The 22,308-nt window shown below is 41.2% G+C and overlaps 1 protein-coding gene across 9 annotated transcripts in view; it reads right to left on the reverse strand.

Moving 5' to 3' along the window:
• GRHL2 (grainyhead like transcription factor 2) overlaps positions 1 to 22,308 on the reverse strand; it is a 70,839-nt gene that overhangs the window by 22,927 nt on the left and 25,604 nt on the right. For all 9 annotated transcript variants that reach the window (XM_041123134.1, XM_030012218.2, XM_030012219.2 and 6 more), the window contains 3 exons: positions 19,720 to 19,831; positions 14,220 to 14,314; positions 5,019 to 5,177 (listed from right to left, as the gene is read on the reverse strand). In XM_041123134.1, the coding sequence (XP_040979068.1) occupies positions 5,019 to 5,177; positions 14,220 to 14,314; positions 19,720 to 19,831 (366 nt within the window). The remainder of the gene's footprint in view (positions 1 to 5,018; positions 5,178 to 14,219; positions 14,315 to 19,719; positions 19,832 to 22,308) is intronic.

Below are 22,308 nucleotides of genomic sequence, written 5' to 3' on the forward strand. Positions count from 1 at the left end.
TTGCCAATAGTGCAAGGGCTCTTACAGAAAAATAAAGGCATTTCAAACAGGGAGAAGCCCTCCAGAAACTGGAAAGCAATGTAGCACTGCCCTATTAGGCCCCAGGAACTCCTGGGAAGTTGCAGCCTTCTATTATGTAAATACACTCTCAACAAGTTTAGAAAATAAAACTTGTTATTGACAGAAAAAGAAGCAACACCTCCTTTGAAGTTCTCCTAATTTACTTTATAAATATGAATAGTCATGTTGTGAAGGGTATTAAAGATCCATATGCTCCCAGACAGTCCGCATGCAAAATTGAAGATTTTATCCAAATTAAAATTAGAAGTTTCCTTAAAAGAAAGGGGGTAGGAGAAGGGAGGTAAGGAAAGGCAAAAATATCCACTCAAGATGGCAAAATTCACACATGAGCCAATGAACCGTGCTTGTAAAGAATGCAAGGAAAGATGTACTTCTGGCTGTCATCTATTAATAGATTTCCAGAGGTTGAAGGAGGTAGAGGAAGAAACAGCTCTTCAAAAAACATTGCCTCCAGGCCCAGGTCCCAATCAAGTTGTCACTGGCCTCAACCACAGAAGCCAAGGGATTCAGAGTCGTGCCCTTATCAAAATTGTTTCTAGAGGTACATTTGTATCCTTAAAGGCCACCTGTTCTTTGGCAGAAAGGAGCAAAAATATGCCTCACAGCCACTCTCTGGCAACAGGCACATCCCCAAGAGCCGTGCACCGCACAAAGCGGCTCTGCCAGCCAGCCACAGCCCTACCTACCGCTCGGTGCTGCCGCTCTCCTGATCACAGGTAGCAGGATGAACCATGAAAGTAATTTCATACACGGCAGCAAGTGCAAGTTTCCTCTCAGGAAAGCAGAAACTGAGGAGGACTCAGCCTTTTATACACAATAAAGAACGCACGTTTTGCTGATTTTAATTTTATATTCTCTGTAACTACGAACTTGGTAAAGCTTCACAGCTTTGTCTTCATTCATTCAAGGCAAGACACCCCCCCCCAAGTCCTCTGGGGTGCGGGCAATCTCTGAGCAGGGCAGCCATTCCCATCTGCCAGTGCTTATTTGTGCCACAGCTATTTTACAGCTGTGGCAACTGCAATACCCACACATCTACCAGCCCTTCTGAGCTAGGAGCATCCCACGTGGCACAGTGCAGGGGCCAGCCAAGCCTACATGATGTACGTCATTGTTGTAGGTGCTGAGGCAATGGACCACAATAAGATTTGTGCATACCAGAGCATTTCTACTGGACGGTTTTCACAGCTGAGCCATCTGACACATATCTAATAAACAGGAGTTTGCACATCTCTTCAGGACAGAAGAAAAAATAACCCTCTCATAGGGGACTATAAATTGGGCTCTGACCAGTCAAATAACTGAATGAGTTTTTAATTTTTTCATTGATGTCTGGACTTTGTATAAATGCAACAAGTACTTTGGCTATTAACCATTAGCAAAACACAGCCTATGAACACATAGCTGATTCAAATTTTTTTTTCCCCAAGACTTCAACTCATTTAAGCTTAGGTCTTACGTTCTAGCTCCAGCCTAGCAAAGCCCTTACCATCATAAGGACCACTCCCATCACCATTATGAAGCTCATGTGTACACCTGTTTCTGGTTCAAGAACAAACCGTTCCACATCAGGTAGGACAGGCCCATAGACTTCAGCTTTCTCTCTAAAGATGAAGATTAATAGGCAATTACCATTGCTTAATACCCTATGATAATCCATTTTCTCTATGATGATCCATACTGAAGACAAGAAGGCAGGAACCGCATATATTCCAAACAACATGTAGTTTTTCAGAGTAAAGAAAATGAGATTAATTTACTTGATTTTGGAACAATGTTATGGTATTTGCCAAGTCAAATGCTTCTGCTTCTTTTCAGCAAAGCTAATCACATACAGAAAATCAAAATATCTCTGAATCCCCAGTTCCTTCATCCACAGTGGCTAAAGCATCTTGCAATATATAAATATAAATAGGCCTGGTAGCAAGTTTCCCTGACAACCTACTTAAGGAACAAAAATTATATTCTCTTATCATAATGCAGCATCAGTGATCTGCACATGATAAAAAGACTGCAAGGGCAGAGAGAATTAGCACTGAGAAAACAAGATGTGCACTGTAACAGTTGCTTTGAAGATTGCCTACTAGAAGATAAACACAGACAAAAGATTGGAGAATGAATAGGGAGCAAGCACACGATTACAACCTTCGCAGCCTTTATCTCTGTACATTTATGTCAAAAAGCACACACTGGATCCTAGTCAGTGTTGCTCTCTAGTTTATATGTAAATGAAAACCAAATTTAAGCAACTGCCTGAGTAAATACTAAAATATATATAATATGTACCACTTAGCTAAATGCAGTTTTATTTCTTCAGGGATACTCCTTCCACAACAGCTATGCTATATTCAGCTGGAGTACATTAATTTATCAGCAAATGTTTTTGTTAAAGACTGGGCACCTCTACCTCTGATTTATTATCGAAGTTAATATACAAACACATCTACTGGTCCTGAAGAGGCACCATCACTGCAGAAAAAGCATTTATAGGACCGCTGACAGGCACAGAACCATTTTTTCTTCCACGTTTCAAACTAAGATACATTTCAGTAGTTAGGCGGGAGGAATTTACTGTGCAGTTCCTCTGCTCCAGATGACTGTTAATGAATCAGGCACTTTTCTCATCAACTTCTCTTTGGGGTTGTCAGATTGGGGCATAATGGTGCAATTCACTTTTAAAATGTATAAAAACTATTCTTTGTTTGCTGATTTTTTAAAATGGCCCCATAATACTTCTTTCATTGATCCTGACAAAGAAGTGGGCAGCTAATTGTCTCAGCTTCACGGCCTTTCCCCGAACAGGCAGCAAACCCTGCCTTTGTCACTAGAGGGCGAGTCTCAGAGTCGCAAGAGAGACTGAGCTAGGACCCTCCATTTAGCACTGCCTCAACCAGTGCCAGGGTTTTATTTTGGCATCTTGGGAAGATAAGGGTACCCAGCCCCACCAGCTACCTTCCTCTGAGCGCAACGAATTCTCTCGGTGCCACTAGCAAGTGGAAATTCTCCAACCATTTATTTACTTACAAAAGCACTGTGACAAACGGATGTCGGTTTTAGCAGCATTAAGTGAGGGGAGAAGCAGGCCTCAGTCTCTTTCCAAGTGCCAATTAGCACAAACTGTCATGTGAATTGACCTCGATAATTTTCATTCATTTTCATTCATTGAACTCATTTACATCCCTGCATTAAGTTAAAAAGCTCTGTGTGCATGTATGTGTGTATACATTTATATTATACAGATATAAACCCCATTATTAATACCCTTGAGCCCTCCAGTTCCCACTTTCAATATAGTTTTGATGTGAATAATGCTTTAACTACCCCTGTGATCTTTTCTTCTACTTTGAGATGGTTTTGACTGAAAGACTCAACATTCATTTCCTACTTTCTAGTCTGGATATCTGAAGTGCCAATTAATCCAATAGATGCAATGAACATGTATTATTCAAAATCTCCACCAGTTGTGTCTACAGGTCACTCTTGATGAGTTTGTGCTCTGAGTTTCCTTCCTTTTTAAAACTAATTCAGATTTTTCTAATTGCTTTTCAAAAACAGGTAGATGAAAACAACTTGTTACTTTGATATTTACGGAGCTTTTAACATCCAGCTGTAGCTTCAAATCTCTAAATATTTGACATTCAAAGTTAAAATTAAAAGCATAACATTTTGACTTGCAAGAAGACCTCAGTGCATACATTTACATTAATTACTTTCAAAGTTTTAGCTCCACTAACACAACTGACTGATTAGCCCTTAAGATCCTGTTGTCAAGACAGCAACAAGGGAAAGAACTGAAAAAGGGGAAGGAACAGCAGCACAGAGACCTGGAACAGTTGAACTCTTACCCTTTCCATTAAAAAGTTAATGCTACGTATTGCCTGGGGCATGGCCTTTTGCTTTTCTATTCCCACCTGTAAGATGGCAAGACTAATTTGGATAAATTTCTGAGTCACTTAAAATAGATGTAGGCTCCTGAATCCCTGAACCTTGACTAGAATCCAGGCATCAGCTCCCCCCCTGGAATATCTTTCCCAACAGGGATAAAGTCATCAGCTGGCAGGTGTTAAACACAACTGAAACATGGTCATGCTCACATCTAAAAATCATCACTGACATAACATTTCTGAGCAACTGTTTCTACTTGGTGATATATACAGCTGACCATGACACTATCAGACTCACTAAGGCATGATCTATGTTTTGGTGCTGAAAAATCTTACCAGTTCCCACAAAGGAGTAGGGAAATCCATTGTAAAATAACAAAATTTTGCAAAAGAGGGAGTGAGCACAAAAAAAAAAAGTAGTTACTGAACTAATGGCTAATATATTTTTGTAGTTTACTTAACTTTTAATAAGAAAATCCTAGCAACATAGAAGTCTCATTGAAGCTTCCAAAATAACAGCTTGTAATCAAGTGGGAGGGAAAAAAACATCAGCTGCATCATTGGGACTCTGTGTTTTCCAGTATCATAAAAGAATGCTTAGCAGGCCTTTACTGAAAGGTGCATTTCCTGTCAGAGACCTCTCCACAAAGTTTACACTTTACCTATCCTGGCTGTTAGAGCCAGAAGGGATAACATCATCAGACTGGCACTTGCATGAGCCTATGGTCAGCACTGACCTTCCAAGTAGAGATCTTTATGTTTGTACTTCCTGTGACTTCTTTTTGATATTTGTGTATCATGACCTATAACATGCTGTCCTTAAACAGTCCAACTATTGCTCACAAGCTGACGAATCAGGGCCAAAAAGGCTGCAAAGCAGTAAAATAATTACATGATAATCTGTTAGATTTATGACATAGCTGGTCCAAATTCTACCATGAAACACAATTCTTTAGGGAAAGAAAAAAAATTTAATTAGGTCTAAAATACAGCAATAATAAACTCTCTAACAAGTTTCCTCCTCTATCTGTGGTAACTGTGCTTTCCACTTACCTTGTCACAAAACACCTTGATCTGGCAGTAGGCTCGGTGGATGGGTTTATTGCTGCGGTTGTTGTAGCTGTATGTATCAATCTGAATCATCAAAGGAAGGCCTTTTACTCCTTTTTGTGAGGAGAAGTCTGTGCTCAAGCAATTCACTGTTATGAAAATCTGTGTGCCAGAAAGATTACTTTTAAAATGTGGTGCGAATAACTACTAAAATTCCAGAAACACATGACAACAAATGCGAAAATAAAAGCAGATACCCCCCCCCCCCAAAAAAAAAAAATTTAATGCAGCTATGATCCACACTCTGGCAATTCACACATTTATTCTCCACTTCTGTCCTAAGTCCAGCAAAGATGCTCTCACGCTGGGAAGAAGGACAAACCTTTAAAGTGTGTATCACTGCTTCAGTTTGGATCAGAGCTCACATTTGAGGTGAATCATTTGATTGTCCCAACTTACCGTGCTTTGGTTCATACCAGAGAGCTCAAAGTGCACGAGCTGGATTCTTTTTGGACCAGAAGATGCATCCTAGGAGCACACCTCCCATGCTCCAGCTGCTAATGGTTGCTCAGTCCATGTGAAACGACTAAAGATCATCTGAGATAAAACCGCCTAAAATGTGCCTCACATGGATGTCAGGTCTTTAGCCCTGACTTGTTTCACTCTACAAACCTGCTCTGTATGTTTGTACTATTTGTTAATATAGACATAGCAAGATGATCTTGCATTGTCCTTTCCAGCTGTCTTTTGGTCTGGCTTGTTCTTCTGACAGCTCACAATTTAAATTCAGTGTGGCCAAAGATAAATCCTACCCTGTTTTTCATTTTACAAATTCTCTTCACATTCTCATCAGCAGTAGCCCTTCCTCCAACCCATCAACACATACTCCTGATCTTCACTTTATGGGTCCTTCACTGTCTTTCTTCAATTTCAAAACTGCACCTCACCCTGTCTTTCAAACTGGGAAGGAGTTTCTCAAACATTTACAAAACTACTCCCTAACTCTTGTCAAAAGTCCCCTTTGCCATGTAGCATCCACACAACTTGACTTTGCCTTCAGTTCCTGGCAAGCCCCCTGCCTGCTTTTCCTTCAGAAATCCATCTCAGTGCTCTCCTTCTACACCCACTCACGTCTGTTGATAGCCACAAGTCATCTCCTCCCCTCTAATCCCCATTGGTGCCATGGGACAAGGTGTGTCTCATCTGCCATGTGTTTGTACAGGACCCGGGATAAGGGCTTCCCACCACCGAGTCTCCCGAGGACTATTCTAATGCAAAGCAAGCATCGTGAACTGAAATATCACCGATATCTTTCAGTCAGGATAGAGTGCATGAAACTTGAGAGATGAAACTGGATTAAAAATCCAGTTTTCTTCCCAGTGAGGAATATGTGCATTACATAGTAATTTGGGCCAATTATGCATTAACCTGATTCTACTTTTCACTTTTCCCCAGTTTAAAGAGGAACAACAAAAAAACAAACAAACAAAAAAACCCCAAAACTGTGAACTAAGGAAAAGGACAGAGAAAACCACCAGTGCATATTTCCTGAACCAGGAGGATGTGAAACCTGCTCCAGCAGAAAGAGCACACTCAGGACGGAAGAGATCTGAAACAGACCTGATGCACACCTCACCCCTGGGTCCCCACTCCCTGGGGTCTGGAAGGGTTCAGGAAGGGAGAGCATGAAGGAACCCCTCCGCCATCCACAAGCAGGGGAAAGCAAACAGTTTGAGTGACCAGAATGCAACATCCCTAAGAGAAAGGCAGCTGAGAATAAAGACAGGCTCCGGTAGGGCTGCTGGGGGGATACTTTACCCTAATGGCAGAAGTTAACATTACAGTCGGGTTTTTTTACGATGGACCTAGAGCAGCTTGTTTGCCTGACTGAGCTAATGGCCCCTCCGCATTTCTGCTTCTGATTGTATCACAGAGCTGCATTTACAAATGAAATAGTTGAACTTTAACTGCGGGCAGAGGAGGGAGGCGGGGAAGGGCCCTAGGTGAAACTCTGATTTTGAAGCTGATAGTGTTATTTCTGTTTCAAATTACAACTTGGTCTCTCCAGCTCCAAAGGTAAGTGTGGATTCAGGTGCATATGCCTTGGAAATATGACAGCCTGAATTTTCATTTGCCCTGAGACTCCTTTACACTGTCAGGGCAATGCTTTAAAGTGTGTGTGAATACACAGCAGTGGAATCAGGTCTGGCATAAACCAGAATCTGGTCTTGCTATATTTTAGCCCATACTTCTGCACAGGAGTTTTCCAAATTGTACGTTAAAATGTGAGAAGGTATGTGCAGGCTTTGCGTCTACCCAGCAGTTTGTGCATCTACCACCTTTGCTGCACACTCTGCTGAGAAGTAAAAAAAGATCTTCTTCCACCTTAATCAGCTACATACACTGTGTGTCATCTCTTCCACTGCCTCCAGAAACACAAAGCAGAGTAGGAGAGGCTGGGGAAGACAGACTTTGTAATTTCAAGAGTCCCCATACAGCAATAACAGATTATTCAGCATGAATAATAGATTGATGCTGTAAGATTCAATATCCTTGTCCTGACACTGTAATACATCAGGATCTCTCTGAGGAGCAATGACTGTATGTTCACGTGCATGAAGTATACTATACTTTCTGTCATACCATTTGCACCCCACAGATAGACAGACGGATTCGAATTAACACAGATCATTCATTTTTGGGAAAACTTTCTGTCTCCACACAATCTTCTATTAGCTTTCCTGTAAAGCACAACACTGACTTTGGATTTGGAAAACACAGGGGGTGTGCAGAAGGAAGGAGAAGAGGGAGTAAGTTCTGTACTTGAGTTGATTTGGGGGGAGGGGGGTTCTTTGCATGACTGAAGATTTGCACCAGTTTTAACACTGTGGTGCAGGAGGCTGCTGTGGTGAACAGGACCTGGGGAACCCTTTGCACAGTCCCCATCTCTCTGCCCCTGCTCTGACCAGAAACCTTCGCCTCCCCGAAGCAGTGGCTGAGGAATGCAGCCTGCTCTGAGCAGCAATGATTTCACCCACCTATCCAAGCACAGCCTGCTTTGCCCTTTACAACCTTCATCTTTCCCTCCTTTGCAGCTCCTGTCCGTAATGCAGGTACTCCCACTCTTAATGAGACAACGAGCAAAACAACCCCGCAGGCAGCCACAAAAAGATGAACTCCTGCTCTACCTCTCTTGGAAGACACCCAGGTTTAAGATCCTCCTTGCTCTGGTCTCTTGCATAGTAGAGTTACACGGTTAGAAAATGTAGAGTTAAGTAGAAATGACAGCAGCAGGAGTAGACATCACTGCTTTTTTGTCCCCAGGCCCCTGTCTACACTTGACTTAGAACTATTTTAATGGATGTGACTATGGCTGTACCTGAATTCATTTACAAACTTTTTTTTTGTGTGCAAACTGGATTTTAGCAATGTTTTGCTATCAGGAACACATTTGGGTTGTCGTTATAGTGGTGTCTTTTTTTTTAATGTCAGCATATCTTAGATTAGAACAATTAATGACAGAGTTCCACCCATCTAGTCTCCAGCTCAGGCATGCCATTGGCAATGCAAAACTAATTTGGAGAAACATTTGGTGCCTGCGAAACTTTCAAAAGTGGCCTAAGATAACGACAACTCTTCTGTTTGTTATAGAGCATGTCTAGAAAAATCATTCTCTCTTTCAGGGAAGGCGCTGCTCTACAGTGTAGCTGTTATTATGTGAATTACTGACTGTTTGTTAAATACTGCAGCATAATTAGTGATGTACAAGACACAAACACAGTAACCTGCCTTAGGAGAAAGCAAGGCTTAGAAATGCATTTCCCCTTTTATCATTTAATCCAGTCAACATGACTCCTGCTGCGGTCTCTCAGCTTATACACTTTAAAGGTCTACAGTTACGAAACTTCTAATAGAAGCCTTTTATTAGTATTTACATTTCTGGCTCCCATCGTCTCAGAAAGAGCCAAGGGCAGAAGGGAGGGAAGAGTGTGCTACAGCACAAAATCAGAAACTTAAAGCAATTTCTCTACTGAATACTGACAATACATAGAATCTACGCCTGGGTGACAGGTCTTTACAAAATCCTGTTTTAAAAGGGTTCGTCCCTCCACACTGTAGCAACAAAGAGTTAAATGGCTTGTCTCTCAAATGACTAACATCAATCCCATCATTCCTCGTATAGACAAAAAGTATAGTTTTATAGTTTCTCCTGCCAGCCATTTACCTTATAAATCCCTTACAAAGGTAAGACCTTTGTTTTATTTCAATACAAATGTCTCCACCAAATGTTTACACTACTCTTTTGAAGCTTCCTCAAACCATACCACACCCCAGCAACTACATAAAAATGCCATTTGCCTTGAATCCCAGATACATACTTACCAAGCCATTTGTATAGACTGAAATTTCAACATTATTTGTGACCACAGGTTAACTCTTCTTTAATATATACATGTGCATGTGCATGCCTGGCATAAATACATATATGCATGCCTGCACACACAGACATGGTTTAAAGCAGCTGTCAAGTTTAATCCTACATCGTTTCTGGTACTAACTCCCCCAAATGAAGTATCTTTTCCTCCAACCTTTAAATTTTAAGAGTAGAGAAAATATTAATTTCCTCCCTAATTAAATGAAATTTGATGTAACTTAGGAAGGAAATTAATAATTAAGAACAAAATAATTCTTATACTAGTCAAAGCCTGTCCAAAGTATCACTAGCAATGTTAAAGAAATATGGATTGTCACAATACAAATCACTGCTAGAGACTGTGCTGCTCTATAAGCTTGATTTTATCATTGTACCCACTGGAATCATAGCTCACTTCAGCCCACAATATCTAAGAACCTAATCCTGCAAATCACTCACTCATTGAAAAAAGCTTATTACTGTATGGGCTATGCCAAAACTCATTAAATAACTGGAAAGGTTCCCAGAAGCTTCAGCATGCTTTGGATTAAAGATCTACATTTCAGTTAAATATAGCAGGACAATGATTGCACGCAAGTATACACAACAACTGCACAGCACACTACTGTACACACCAAAAAGCATGTGCCAGCACCTGCTTGAATAACATATCCGCCAACAAGTCTGTTTACCACATGCCCAAGTTGCAGTGCTTAGCAGAAATCACTAATTTCTTGATACCACTGAAAAGTAGTTTTTGACTGCTTTAAGGTGGCATTTTTCTTTAGCAACTGTTCACTGAATTCACACCTTTGAATGTAAGGTTAAAAAGTACTTTCCATAAAAATATACAACTAATGTATTATTTCAGAAGTAACATCATCCTAACCATTTTAAATTAGCAAAGTATTTATCCGACAGAAGGCATATCTCAAAGAGTTGGTATGATTTATGGCAAAGATATTCTCTTTTAACCAGAAGAGTTCTGGTTCTTAATTGTCTTTCTTGCAAACTAACTTCTCTCAGCAATAAGACTGTAAGCAGGCAGATGTACGTCTAACAAAAATGAAACTGAGCTCTCTATTCAAAAGCCTCCATTAGAACTCTTGTCAACCAGCCAGAGGCTGCAGCAAAATCTTCTGTGGGGCAACAGCAAGGCAACTACCTACCTCCCAGCGTATCATAAAAAGACTTTTAAAAGATCGTTAAAAAGTCAGCCAGTTCTTGTTAATTGTTGTTTGTTTCCTCACCTTTTTTTAAAGAGCTCCTTTAAAAATACCAAACATAGCATTCAGGTTCAACCAAAGGGAGCCAACAAATCACCTTGCCCGTAAATGTTGCATATTTATACACAGAAGTAACTATGGGAGTGAAATTAAGACGGATTGTACAAAAAGTGTCCCTCACTTCCCACCTCTGCTTAAATAGTGCACAGTACTTTTGTCTCAAGGAAGCATAAGGAAGAGTTTGACACGGCTGTAGACCCTTCCTCTCATTTCCCTGTATCCTGCTCTGAACCACAAGCCCCACGGTGACCTCTAGACAACGACCCCAGCAGAAAAGGATGTTGTTCTGGAAAAAAGTAAGGATGTGCCAGGCCCAACTCTGCTCTGCCAGAAGGCAAGGGGACTGCTGTTGTCGACCAGATACAGCAGAAGAAACGCTAGCGGAGTGGCGTTTCTGACTTTGGTGCTGTTCCCTTGGGCCACAGACGGCAATGGCGAGATTATTCCACAGCTCAACACGAGCTGTACAAGATTCCCTCTTCCATTGGCTTGTTCTGCCAAGCAGCAGTCGAAGACGAGGGACTGAGCATGGGGAGCTAGGGCCTGCACCCCAGTTCCCTTCACGTTACTGAGGCGATAAAGAGAGGCCTCCGCCTGTACTCTCTGAACGCCTGTTTCTTCCACATAAGATCCAAGCGAGATGCTGCCTGACAAACCCTTAGCAGGCTCACTGTTAGCAGGCAGATTCTGGCTGTCACACCCACGCTGTTATACCCTCACCCTGAAGGGCTTCCAGGAGGAGGGTACTGCTCTGCTTGCGTGTGGGAGGAGAAATCTGGCTTCAGATCAGCTGCCCTCCAGGTGGAGCAGGAAAGTGAGAAATCTGATGCTCCAGATAAGTCTTCCTAGATGTGGGATTTAGTCTCCCAGGAGAGACAGGGATATTTGATTAGGTGATTTTTGGTTAGGTGATTTCTGCTTCTTCTGTTTGATTTTTCAAGATCGCTCCACCATGCACTTCCAACACCCGGTCTGTTTTCTTTATTTCTCCCCGGGCCAGTAGAGCACTTCATCACATCATATCTCAGAGGCCCTGGAAAGAACTGCTCTGTGCCGCTTTTGTCTGACTCGGAAGAGAAAGGTCTTTGTGCCTGTGAGGTTAAGTTTTAATCTTGAAATTGTGGTGAAAAGGGAAAACAACACTGAGCACAAACAATGGAGCCAGTTGAAAGATCATCGTTCAAAAAGCTTAAGAAAAGACAGTCTGTAATTAGGCCTTGAAATTCTTCATCTCTCTTGGATGAGGTAATTGCTGGAGAAAAAACACAGCCTTCAGTGACGTGCCTCAGAGTCCACAGCTTTCAAACACTGCAGGGACATCCTATGGGAATCCCCAGACCCAGCGCAGCTGGTTATTGTATTAGACTCTCCAACAAGAGCAAGCATGTGGGTACATGTACACGTGTGCGGGGAGGGAAAACACTTTAGAGCATGGTGATAAGCTTTCAGGTACAACCTGATTTATGCTTGATAACCCAATACCAAAGCATGTTATGAATCCTCTTACTTTTATCAATACATTTGCAGTTCAAGCTCCTAAACGATCAAATATTTGATAACTACTCCCCAAAATACATAAGCCAATTTGCATTTTAATGACTACTTCCTGCAGAAATACAAGCGGCTTTCTTAAATTTCACTCCTGATACTTTTTTAATCCAGCAACAATAAGAGAGTCATTATTCTAAAATCTTACTATGTTGTATTTCCAGTGATCATTGTGAGACCTGTGTTGTTAATGTTCTGGTACCCAAGGCAAGAGCAATGTGAATGGTGCGAGATTAGAACAAAATGGCCGAGGATAACACCTGACATTAGTGAATGTGACTTTCTTGCTGCTAGATCAACATGGTGTCTTGCTAAGTCTGGCTTGCAGCTGCAAATGCAAATGTGTTAAAGAACTGCCAGCCCTGGCAAAGGGGATGGTAGTTGCCGGTGGGACGAGACTGTCATGCTCTCTAGCCCTGGTAGTGCTTCTGTAAAGGTCCTTGGTAAAGTCCATCATGTTGGAGATCCCAAATCTGTATTTGCTTGCATAATGATCACATGCACACAACTGTTGTGTGGTCATCTGTTGTGACTGCAGAGGACAACACACTGCTGTATTATGGAATGGAATGATGTAATAGGGGAATATCTGGGGCAGTGAGAATGTAATCATTACATGAGTAAATATAGCACCATTAGCAACTGGGCCAAGTACAACTCTGTTTACCAAGGCCAGCTTTTGAAAGAGCTAGGTGGTTTTCAGAACTATTGTCTTTTCTTTACCGCTCTCTTCTTTTAAAATGTGCAGAGATGGAAATCCCTGTTACTACAAACCTCAGCACCTTCAGTCAGGAAGTAAGGACAGTGAGTGTTAATGCTACCACTCCATGCTTGATGCAATCTCTCACAGGACTCACTCACTAGATACAATCTCTCTCATGTGGTTAGAAAGGCAGTGGGGAATCGTGCATGAAGATGTCTCTGTATTTGCAAGATCCTTAGCGTTACTTGAACACTGGGCGTTTTGTATTCAACATAAAAACAGTATCAGGATTTGCTAAGCTCAACAGCGTTTGCTGTTTATTATTTCTACATCCCCAAGAGTCCTGCAATACCCCCTGCTCATTTTACACAGCCTATTTCCCTTGTTGTTTGCTTTCCAGGGGCCAACTTCTTCTTACAATTACCGGCAGCTTTTAATTTCCCCTACACTAGTCTGTGCAGCTGAAACACTCTGCCACCCTTTGGATAAACTTATCTATAAGAAACTTGTTAACCTGCACTGCTGTCCTGGTTTATAGGTCCACTGTAGCAGTCACATGCCCAAATGCAAAAACCCCATGTTTGAAAGTACTTGACTGTTTTTAAAAAAAACAAAAACAAAAAAAAAACCAAACCAAAAACCCAAGAAAGGAAAGAAAGAAAGAATGAATGCATCACACCTCAAAAACAGTCCTCAAAAATACGTTCATTCCCAATTGCAAGGACAGTCTGGGTAACACTATAAAAAATAATGGCACCAACACAAGGGAAGGCATAGTCTACTTTACAGAATATTGATTATTGGAGATGTTAATAGTGTAGAAAGGAAGCTGATAATTTAGAGAAAGAAAACATTCATCTTGTGTCCTACACTGACTTTGCAAGTAGGAAAAAAAACTTTTACTGTTTCTCAGGCTGGGCATATTTTAAATGGAGCATCACTGAGAGGCCACAACTAAGAAATTACACTGTGAAAGCCCTTCAGGCTTTCCTCAGAAGTGCATCTCTATTTGTCAGTGATACAGGTGTGAATGCAATATCATCCCAACAGCTGTTACATACCATCTTGCCTTTTACGGATGGCCAGAATCCCTGGGGTCAGTGAAAGACCACGGTTTGCCTGGCTTTGCAGAGACTGAGCTCTCTCACCTCCACCTAGCCTTCTTATTATTTGTTAAAATGGAGAGAAGTGGAACAGTGACTAAGGATGGATGGTACTTATAAAGGGATACCATCTGCACAGCTTTTCCTCACCTTTGCCTCCTCATTGACATCCCAAGTAAAGGACACAGCATTGAATGCGATTTCTTCAATATTCCCAATGGTATTAAAACTCTCCTTGTAATCAGCTGTAAGAAATAACAAACAAAAGACTCATGAAAAAGGTTTGAATTTTCTCCTTTAGAATTTGTAATACATCTTTGCTTTTTCAGCTGGGTTCTCTAATGCATCAAAACTACTTCTTGTATTGTTTATGTTGAATTATTAATAAGCTTAATTGCAAAGAGGTAATATATTGCAACTTGAGTCTTACGCACAGTACATCACTAGCGAATGTTCTTGCAAATTAATGCTTGGTCTCAAAAAGGAATCAGTGTGACTGTAGTGGGAATGAGCGGGTGTATTCATTAGCTTGGCCAAAGAATGGCCAAAACTGGAAAATTAACTAAAAGCTATTGAAACATAAATAAATGACATTATGGTAAATCCTAAAGAAGCTTTCTAAAAACCTAAGAGCTATCATTGGAGGAAATAATCAGTAGTGTACATTCCTTGCCCAGCTGTTTCAACTTTCCCAGGAATTACTGCACTGGATGCTGGATCTCTATTAAAAAAACAAAAAAAAACAAAAAAAACAAACCCAGCAAAAAAACCACAGAACAAAGAACCAAAAACACGAAGATCCTTTCTTCAAAGTGTGTATGATACTAAAATAGCAAACAAACAAACAAACAAAGTATTTTTAAATTGTCTGACTACAAGATCTGCACCCTATTCTCACTTCTTTCCAAAGGGCTGTTAATACTATCAATAAACTAGCATTTCAGAAGGAATGCAAAGCAAGAGGGAGGAAGTCTAAATTTCAAAGATGACCCAGCCCCCAGTCCCCACCATCCCCCCCAAAAAAAAACCAGTAAGGGCAAACCATGTAAGACAGACAACTTTCAGGTCGTCTTTATAATTGAAGAGAGGAACAAGCCCAGTTTTTCTCTCCCCTTGCCAGCCAGATTAACACAGTTTCTTCTTTTTGATGACAGATTAAGAGAAAGACCAGGCTTGTAACGAGGTAATATCTGCTTGATTAAAGGAACTTCCAAATTCTTCACACAAATGCATCAACTCTCTCTGGGACATATACATTTCCTTAGAATCCCTCCAGGGCTGTAATGGCTGTAATTGGACTCAGTGCCAGAGGGCTGAGATTACGTCATGCAGCAATCTTGATCTAAATATGCCCAAATCTGCACTTCAGAAGCATGCTGATTCTTAGCTTTGTAATCACTTACAGAAAAAGTATGGGTTTGTATTCTATAAATAAGACCCTCAAATGGTTTCAATATTAATTTCCTTTGCCCTTCTGAAAATAAACTATTGGTCCCAAAAAAATAATTTATAGGTAATAATTGTTTTAAAATAATTTATAACAAAACCACTGCTGTAAGGAGATTTATTTAACATTTGAGATGTGCAATCAGTATACTTTTCTCTCATCTGAAATGCAGGGATATTGGCATTTCACTGGGAAAGTGAAACTGTGTGCCTGGGATACATGAATGACTTTGGATACAGTAAAAATTGATTGTTCTGACCATAGGAACAGCACAAGATATTTGGTGATGCAGCAAGTGAATATGGTGTTTGAGAGGGCTGGCAGGCTTTTCATTCCCATCATGAACTCAGATCTCCTTTCTAACTGTAGTCATTGGCTTCACTATCTAAATTCAGTGTGGGAATGCAAATGAGAAGAATTAGAAGACACATAAGTAGTTTAATATGCATGTGCACACATCCACCCACCCCTTAAATTTATGATTCACCAGAAAGTGCAACTGACTGCTGCATATGGGCGTGCTGTGTAGGTGCACTTTGGAAAGATATGAACAAGATGTCTTGTAAAGACACATGTTTTCTCCCAAAAGGCTGTCAGAACCTTGTATCCCACCAACCCTTCCCTTCCCCCAACACATGCCCCCGCTTCCTTAATTGCCATACACAAATCTCATGGAATGTCTATGTGACATGCTGTTTAAAAGCAGAAGTACATCCTATTCCCCTCAATTTACAGATAATTAAAGAAGGATCGTCAGTTGATTAAGAAAGCATTTACATCCAAGGATATTTGAAAGTTGTTAGTGTGACTACTGTTTTTCCTCTTCTGCTGCTGTGAGTTACCAGAAATAGAAAATTAGCGTTCTTCGATATGCAAGAAAATGGCTCTATAAGAATTATTTCCTCTTTTGTTGGGTAAACTGCATATTAAACAATGGCAAATTTCAACACTAAACACTAGTCATTTGCATGCATTACATATTATTGTAGTAGTTTTTGTATTGTGCACGTAAATAATACAAACTATCCTGCAAAAAAATATGGGCAAGACTCTGGAGCACAAATAAGCCCAATCTAAAGCTTCCACACCCACTCTTTATGTCCATGTTTGAACCTGTTCCAGTATTTGTCAAATTATGGTACTGATTCTAAATAATCAATATTTGCTGCAATCTAGTATTGTATTCTTTATTTGACAATATTTTAAAAGAAAAAGCTAGTGATCCAATGTCACAGCACAGCATTGTGGAAAAGTCAGCTTTTTTTTTTCCTCACTGCTGCTAAAAACAGTGAAAGTGACTCCCTCCTTCTTCAGAAAAATCTGTAACAGCACATAGCCTAAATTCTGGAAAACACCTTTCCTTCTTGCTTAATAAGTGTCAAGTCCTCGAGTTTATTCCTGAAGCACTGAGGACTTGCTTACATGTAAGTACATGCTTGTCCTATTAATATCAATACATCTTCAGACCCAGTACTGCATCTAATGCATTCAACCATCCTTCCTCCCAGGAGGTTCACCAGCCAGTACACAAAACAAATTAAAGCAGTGACCCCTGCGTGTCTGGAGTGCAGCAACAAGTCACTCTATTTCCTCTGACCTCCAGAATATAACTGCAGGTCAGAAGGCAGGCAGACAGACCAGTGCCACCAGGGAAAGCAGCACAAGCAGAGTAGTCACCCCTATGTGAGGGCTGAATAACTGGACCCCAGAATTGGAACATCCCAAATTCATTTGATTCTCTGCCTGCTGTGGACCAAGTCATGCTCTAGATTAAAAGTGCATTCATAAACAATTCAAAAGGTTTCACAGATGTTAAACATATGCTACAAACATTAACGTAAAATAATATTAATCATCATAAACATCTATGGAACAGGTTACACAGATTTATGGCTATTCACAGATAGTTTTAAAGGAGCCTAATACATCATTAACCCTCTAAATAGTGTTGATAGTTGGGAGTGAAATCCAAAATAAAAGCGGGGCTACCAGCAGATTGGCAGACCATGCCCTGAAGATGGGACAAATCTGATACACACCCCTGTCCTTGGCAAGTTTCTCTCACTGCCTGTTTAAACGGTTCTCCATGGTGTATCCTGGCATTTGCTAATCTCCCTCATAGACACCTAATTCTCTCTGTTAACTACACAGGACCTGGATGCTAACTCAGCATTCCTTTACAGGAGCCCTTCAAGGATGTGAATTTTTAATGTAAAGGGAAATCTTCATAGAGCCACACAATAATTTAGCTTGGAAGGGACCCCTGGAGGTTATCTGGTTCAACTCCTACCCTACTCCTACTCAAAGCAGGGCCAACTTCAAATTTGGATGAAGTTGCTCAGTTAGATCATCTGATGATAAAACTGGAAGATTTTGCTAAACGCAGCTTGATGCTTGTATGGGAAATGTAGCTGGGAGCCATTCTGCCGTAATAAGCCCAATATCCACAATGTAAGTCCCAAAGAAAATGAAATGTACTTCAGAACTATGGTAAGAGCTAAGGCCGTATTTCAGCTGTTCTCAAGAAAACACTACTGAGCAACATCTAGGTCTCTCTTCTGAAAACACTAAGGTGAACTGTGCCCTTACAGTTCTTACATCTGACAGGGAGTGCTATATCAGTAAGTCTTACTACACCAGGCTTTGGTCATGTTTGCAGTCCAAATAAAAAATACGTGCCAGAGTGCCTCAAAAGTCAGCACAGACCTATTTAATCTCAAACTAATGGAAACACAAAAGACATTCACTTTAACACAGATAAACACACAGCTCATGCACAGCACTTGTTTTGCAGAGCGCCATTTTACAGAATATGCATCATAAGCTGACTCGTTCAGGTAAGGGGACTGAAATGTGCCAGTACACCACAAGTGCGGTGGAGTTGGAGGGTGTTGGCACTGCAATGGAACAAGCTCCTCAGCACATACCTTCGAAGGCATGAGCGTTAGCACTGCAAGCTTGTAGGGACTAGCACAAAAAACAGGCAGCCTTCAGAAATAGCTGTGATGTTGCATACTTGCTCTTTTAACGTGTCATGATAGGAGTCATTTGGTCTGGGGTGGAGGTTTTACTGCCTTAACTACCCCAAAGGCCAAAAAAAAAAGAAGCTGGGGAAACAGTTCAGTCAGAGCTATCAGGATAAGACAAGAGGCAGAGAGGAGATTCAGAAAGAGCTGCTTTGACCAAATACACTTGACTGTAACTAATGCTGGCCTCAGTGGAGGCTGAAGCATTTGAAAGTCAAAAGGCATGAGTAAGACCACTTAGGATCTGATTCCCTGATCACCCTGTTCAATCAACCCTGAAGTCTTGCAGTGCTCTCTCCAAGTAACCCTGCTTTTTTTTCTCCCTCCTCTCTGCCCCCTCTCATTCCTGCCATTCAATGGTTTGGTTCCCTCAGGCGGTCAAAACAAGATAGACTTTGTCTGCTTTGGTCTCGCCGACTCCTTTGACTGGAATCTGCTGCAGATGGCTGCATGTGTAAACTGCACGTGGGAGGGGAGAAGCGCTTGATGTCTAGACACTCCCACAGATTTCAACTTCAGGCTCCTTGGCAGCAGGTACGTGTTCTTCCTCTGCTAAAATCTCCCAAGCATGTGGATAGGGCAGTTGTGGCTGAAATGGGCTTGTAAATACCTTAGATGGGACGAACGGTAAACAGGTCTCTCAGGATAGCACACCAGAGCTCGCTTCTCCCTCACTTCTCTCTGACACCGAGAAGACTCAAAAACTGGGGGCTTAGGAGTCCTGTGCGCTCCTTTGCAGTCACCATAATGATGGCATCTTCACTCTCGGGCTGCACTTACACATCAGATCAGCTAACATAACTGTTATGTGGGCTGCTACTGTTACTGGATCAAAGAGTGGATCAGCCTTTGAAAAACTAAAGGAAACAAACACTCTACCATTCCTGAGGAGGTGCAGACCTCGACTTCCCAGCAGCAGAAGGTGGAACACCATTAAGCATGCATGCAAGGGGCAGCTCTTCTTTGTGACTACTGAGGACCATTCCTTCTGCATGATCTCCATCATGCTTCATAGACCCCATAGCCCAGTCCTAGCAGGGATGAGCCACTGCTAAAAACTGCGGTACAAGCCTTGCAGCCATTGCCAATGTATCCCACCACATCCCTATGCAAGGTACCAGAGATTTCCACATTCTGCAATCTTCCCTGAAACATGTGGAGATCCTCTTACACTCACCGATGTCGAGGACCCTCTGCTTAGCTGTGTGCTGCCGAGAATGCCAGTATTTCCAGTATTTCAGCTGTTCATCTCTGTTTTTATCCTCACTGAAAACAACCATGACCACGCTCTAAGAAAATCAACAGAACTTGCATTAGTTAATATGTAATTAACAGTCAGAAACACAAAAATTAAAATCTCCCATACGCCTCCAATGCTGATCCAGTCACCACCCTCCCCCAGTACTTGGGTTGCAGAAGATTGCCGTTTTTTATTCCAGTCCAATATTGCAATGCATTTAAAATTTCAGGGCAGAAAAAAAGTAGTTCTAAATAATGCAGGGCCTGGCATTATATTCTTGATAGTCCATATAAAATTCAATCATATTCTTAGATTTAAGAAGTCTAAGTTGGCTTAAGTAAAAAGTGGTCATTTCAAAGTCAGAGGATCCCCAATTCCAATACTGATCCAAGTCCAGTCCAAGTGTTGGAGTTCAGATTGCTTGTCACTCTGGAAGATGACATTACACTGTAAAGGGATATTTTGTTACAAAGCTTAGGCTCACTGGCAAAAGGCAGGACATTTTCAGTTTTAGCGTACATAGTCCAGATACCCTTCTCAGGAGCAGGACTCTTGCATACGTGTATTTAATGACAAACTCAGTGTGACTATTTACTGGGATTTGCTGAGCTTTTCAGTTCAAGTTCTGAATTCCCTTTGTTAAACTGTGTGATTCAAAGGAAACAGATTGAAACATTATGCAAAACTTCACATAAGTAACAAAGGCTTTTTAAAAAAGGCCTGCTGTAGGCAAGCAAAACAAAAACACAAAACAATGAAAAATGCTCATACTAGGTAAACTGAAGTGAAAAGAAATCACAGAGGAAAAAAATTCACTTTTAAATATCCTCTTTTGTTTCCATTCTTCCTTTAACCCTGAGTCACCAAGCTCATAAAACACCAAGATGTTTCAGAAGCCAAGGAGCTGGATCACGACTGATTCATGTTCACCACCATAACCCTTCACATGCCCTCTGACCTTCTCCATTCCACCTATAAAAGCCAAATGTCGTCACTGCTTCTTCCATGTCTAGCTACTGCATGAGCACAAGGCAGTACATGCTGTGGATGAGTCCTGAGTTATGCATATGCATACTGGCTGGCCGTCAGGTATGTGCTAGCTGGCCAGCTGATGCACTAACCAGAACTGGCAGCGCAGACTGTAGCTTTTCCACCAAGGACAGCTTTTTTCTCTATGAAGCATTTACATGGAACTTGTAGAGGTTTAATACCTTCAAAACCTCTTGCCCCTCTGTCAGGTTTGGATGGAATTGGCAATAAATTCAACAGTCGTTTGGCTGGGGGCCTGGCAAACAGAACATGATCGTGAAGGTTGCATTTGGTTTCACAATCTTCTGTAAACTGTAGGTCCTCCAAAAGAAATGGTCTCATCTCTCCTTTACAATGTCCACCCTTCTGCTGCCACAGCTTCAAAACTCATTTGGCTGTGCAGTGAATCAGACTTAGGAGGACTGGTTTTCAGCCAGACCAGTGAGCTCCTGACTCCTGTTTCAGCTGTATAAGTGCTAGAGCTGGCAGCACAAAGGGGGAAGGAACGGGTGGGTGGCAGGGAGAGAGACTTTTCAGCAGCATAGAAGTCTTACATCAGCTTCAGCCAACAACAGAACACCATCATCAGCCTCATGTCCTTAGGAAACCAGGCTAAAAATTAACTGCTATTCAGGTTTACAAATCATTGCCTCTCCTTCTGAAGAGTATCCCTAAACTTCATGTATGATAGAAACATATAGTTGTTGTCTGCTTCACTGCTCCTGTTGACTTTCATTGGTTCCTACAACTAAAGTCACTACGTTTTTAGAGTACATTTATTTGGATGGAAACACTTTTGCAGCCTCATACATATGCAGCCCTTCCAGCTTCAGGGTAAAATTTGCAGGGCAGCAACTTTGAGGCTTGTTGTTCATTCTAAGGTTACTGGGTTAGGATTTGCTTACTCAAAAACGTTACCAGGCAAATCAGGAGGCCTGTTCACCAGGCAGATGTTGCTGAATACCCAAGCTCCAGTTCTACCCATGGAATCTAAGATGGAAATCATCCATTTGGTCATAATTCTGGGTGAATATCAAGTGAAAGCTCACACTTATATGATGTGAGTGGTTTAAAATTTATGCCACAAAGGATGGCTTCAACTCTTCACATTTTATCTGAAATGCACTAGAAAGCAGCCCCTGAAGTGCAAGAGTGAGTGAAGATGGACTTACATAGTAGATGTAGCAGTTCTCTAACTTTTTTCTTTAATTATGGCAATGATAAGTTCACCAATGTCAAGTGCAATATCTGTGCAATTACCATTCTGCCAAACCATAAACTGCAGCAGATATGTATATAATTAACTTGTAAGATCACACTTCGAAAAAAATGGACCCAGAAATATTTGAGACCACCATCATTATTACTCTCCCACCTTTACATTGGGCATAAAAGTAAGCTTGCTCTGTCCTCTCTCACAAGAAGAAAAATAATTAAAAACCAACCAACCACAACTACATTTATCTGCAGAACTCCTTTCCCCTCTAGGAAAGAAAT

Source organism: Aquila chrysaetos, chromosome 4 (genome assembly GCF_900496995.4).
Source record: "Aquila chrysaetos chrysaetos chromosome 4, bAquChr1.4, whole genome shotgun sequence".
Classification (NCBI taxonomy): domain Eukaryota; kingdom Metazoa; phylum Chordata; class Aves; order Accipitriformes; family Accipitridae; genus Aquila; species Aquila chrysaetos.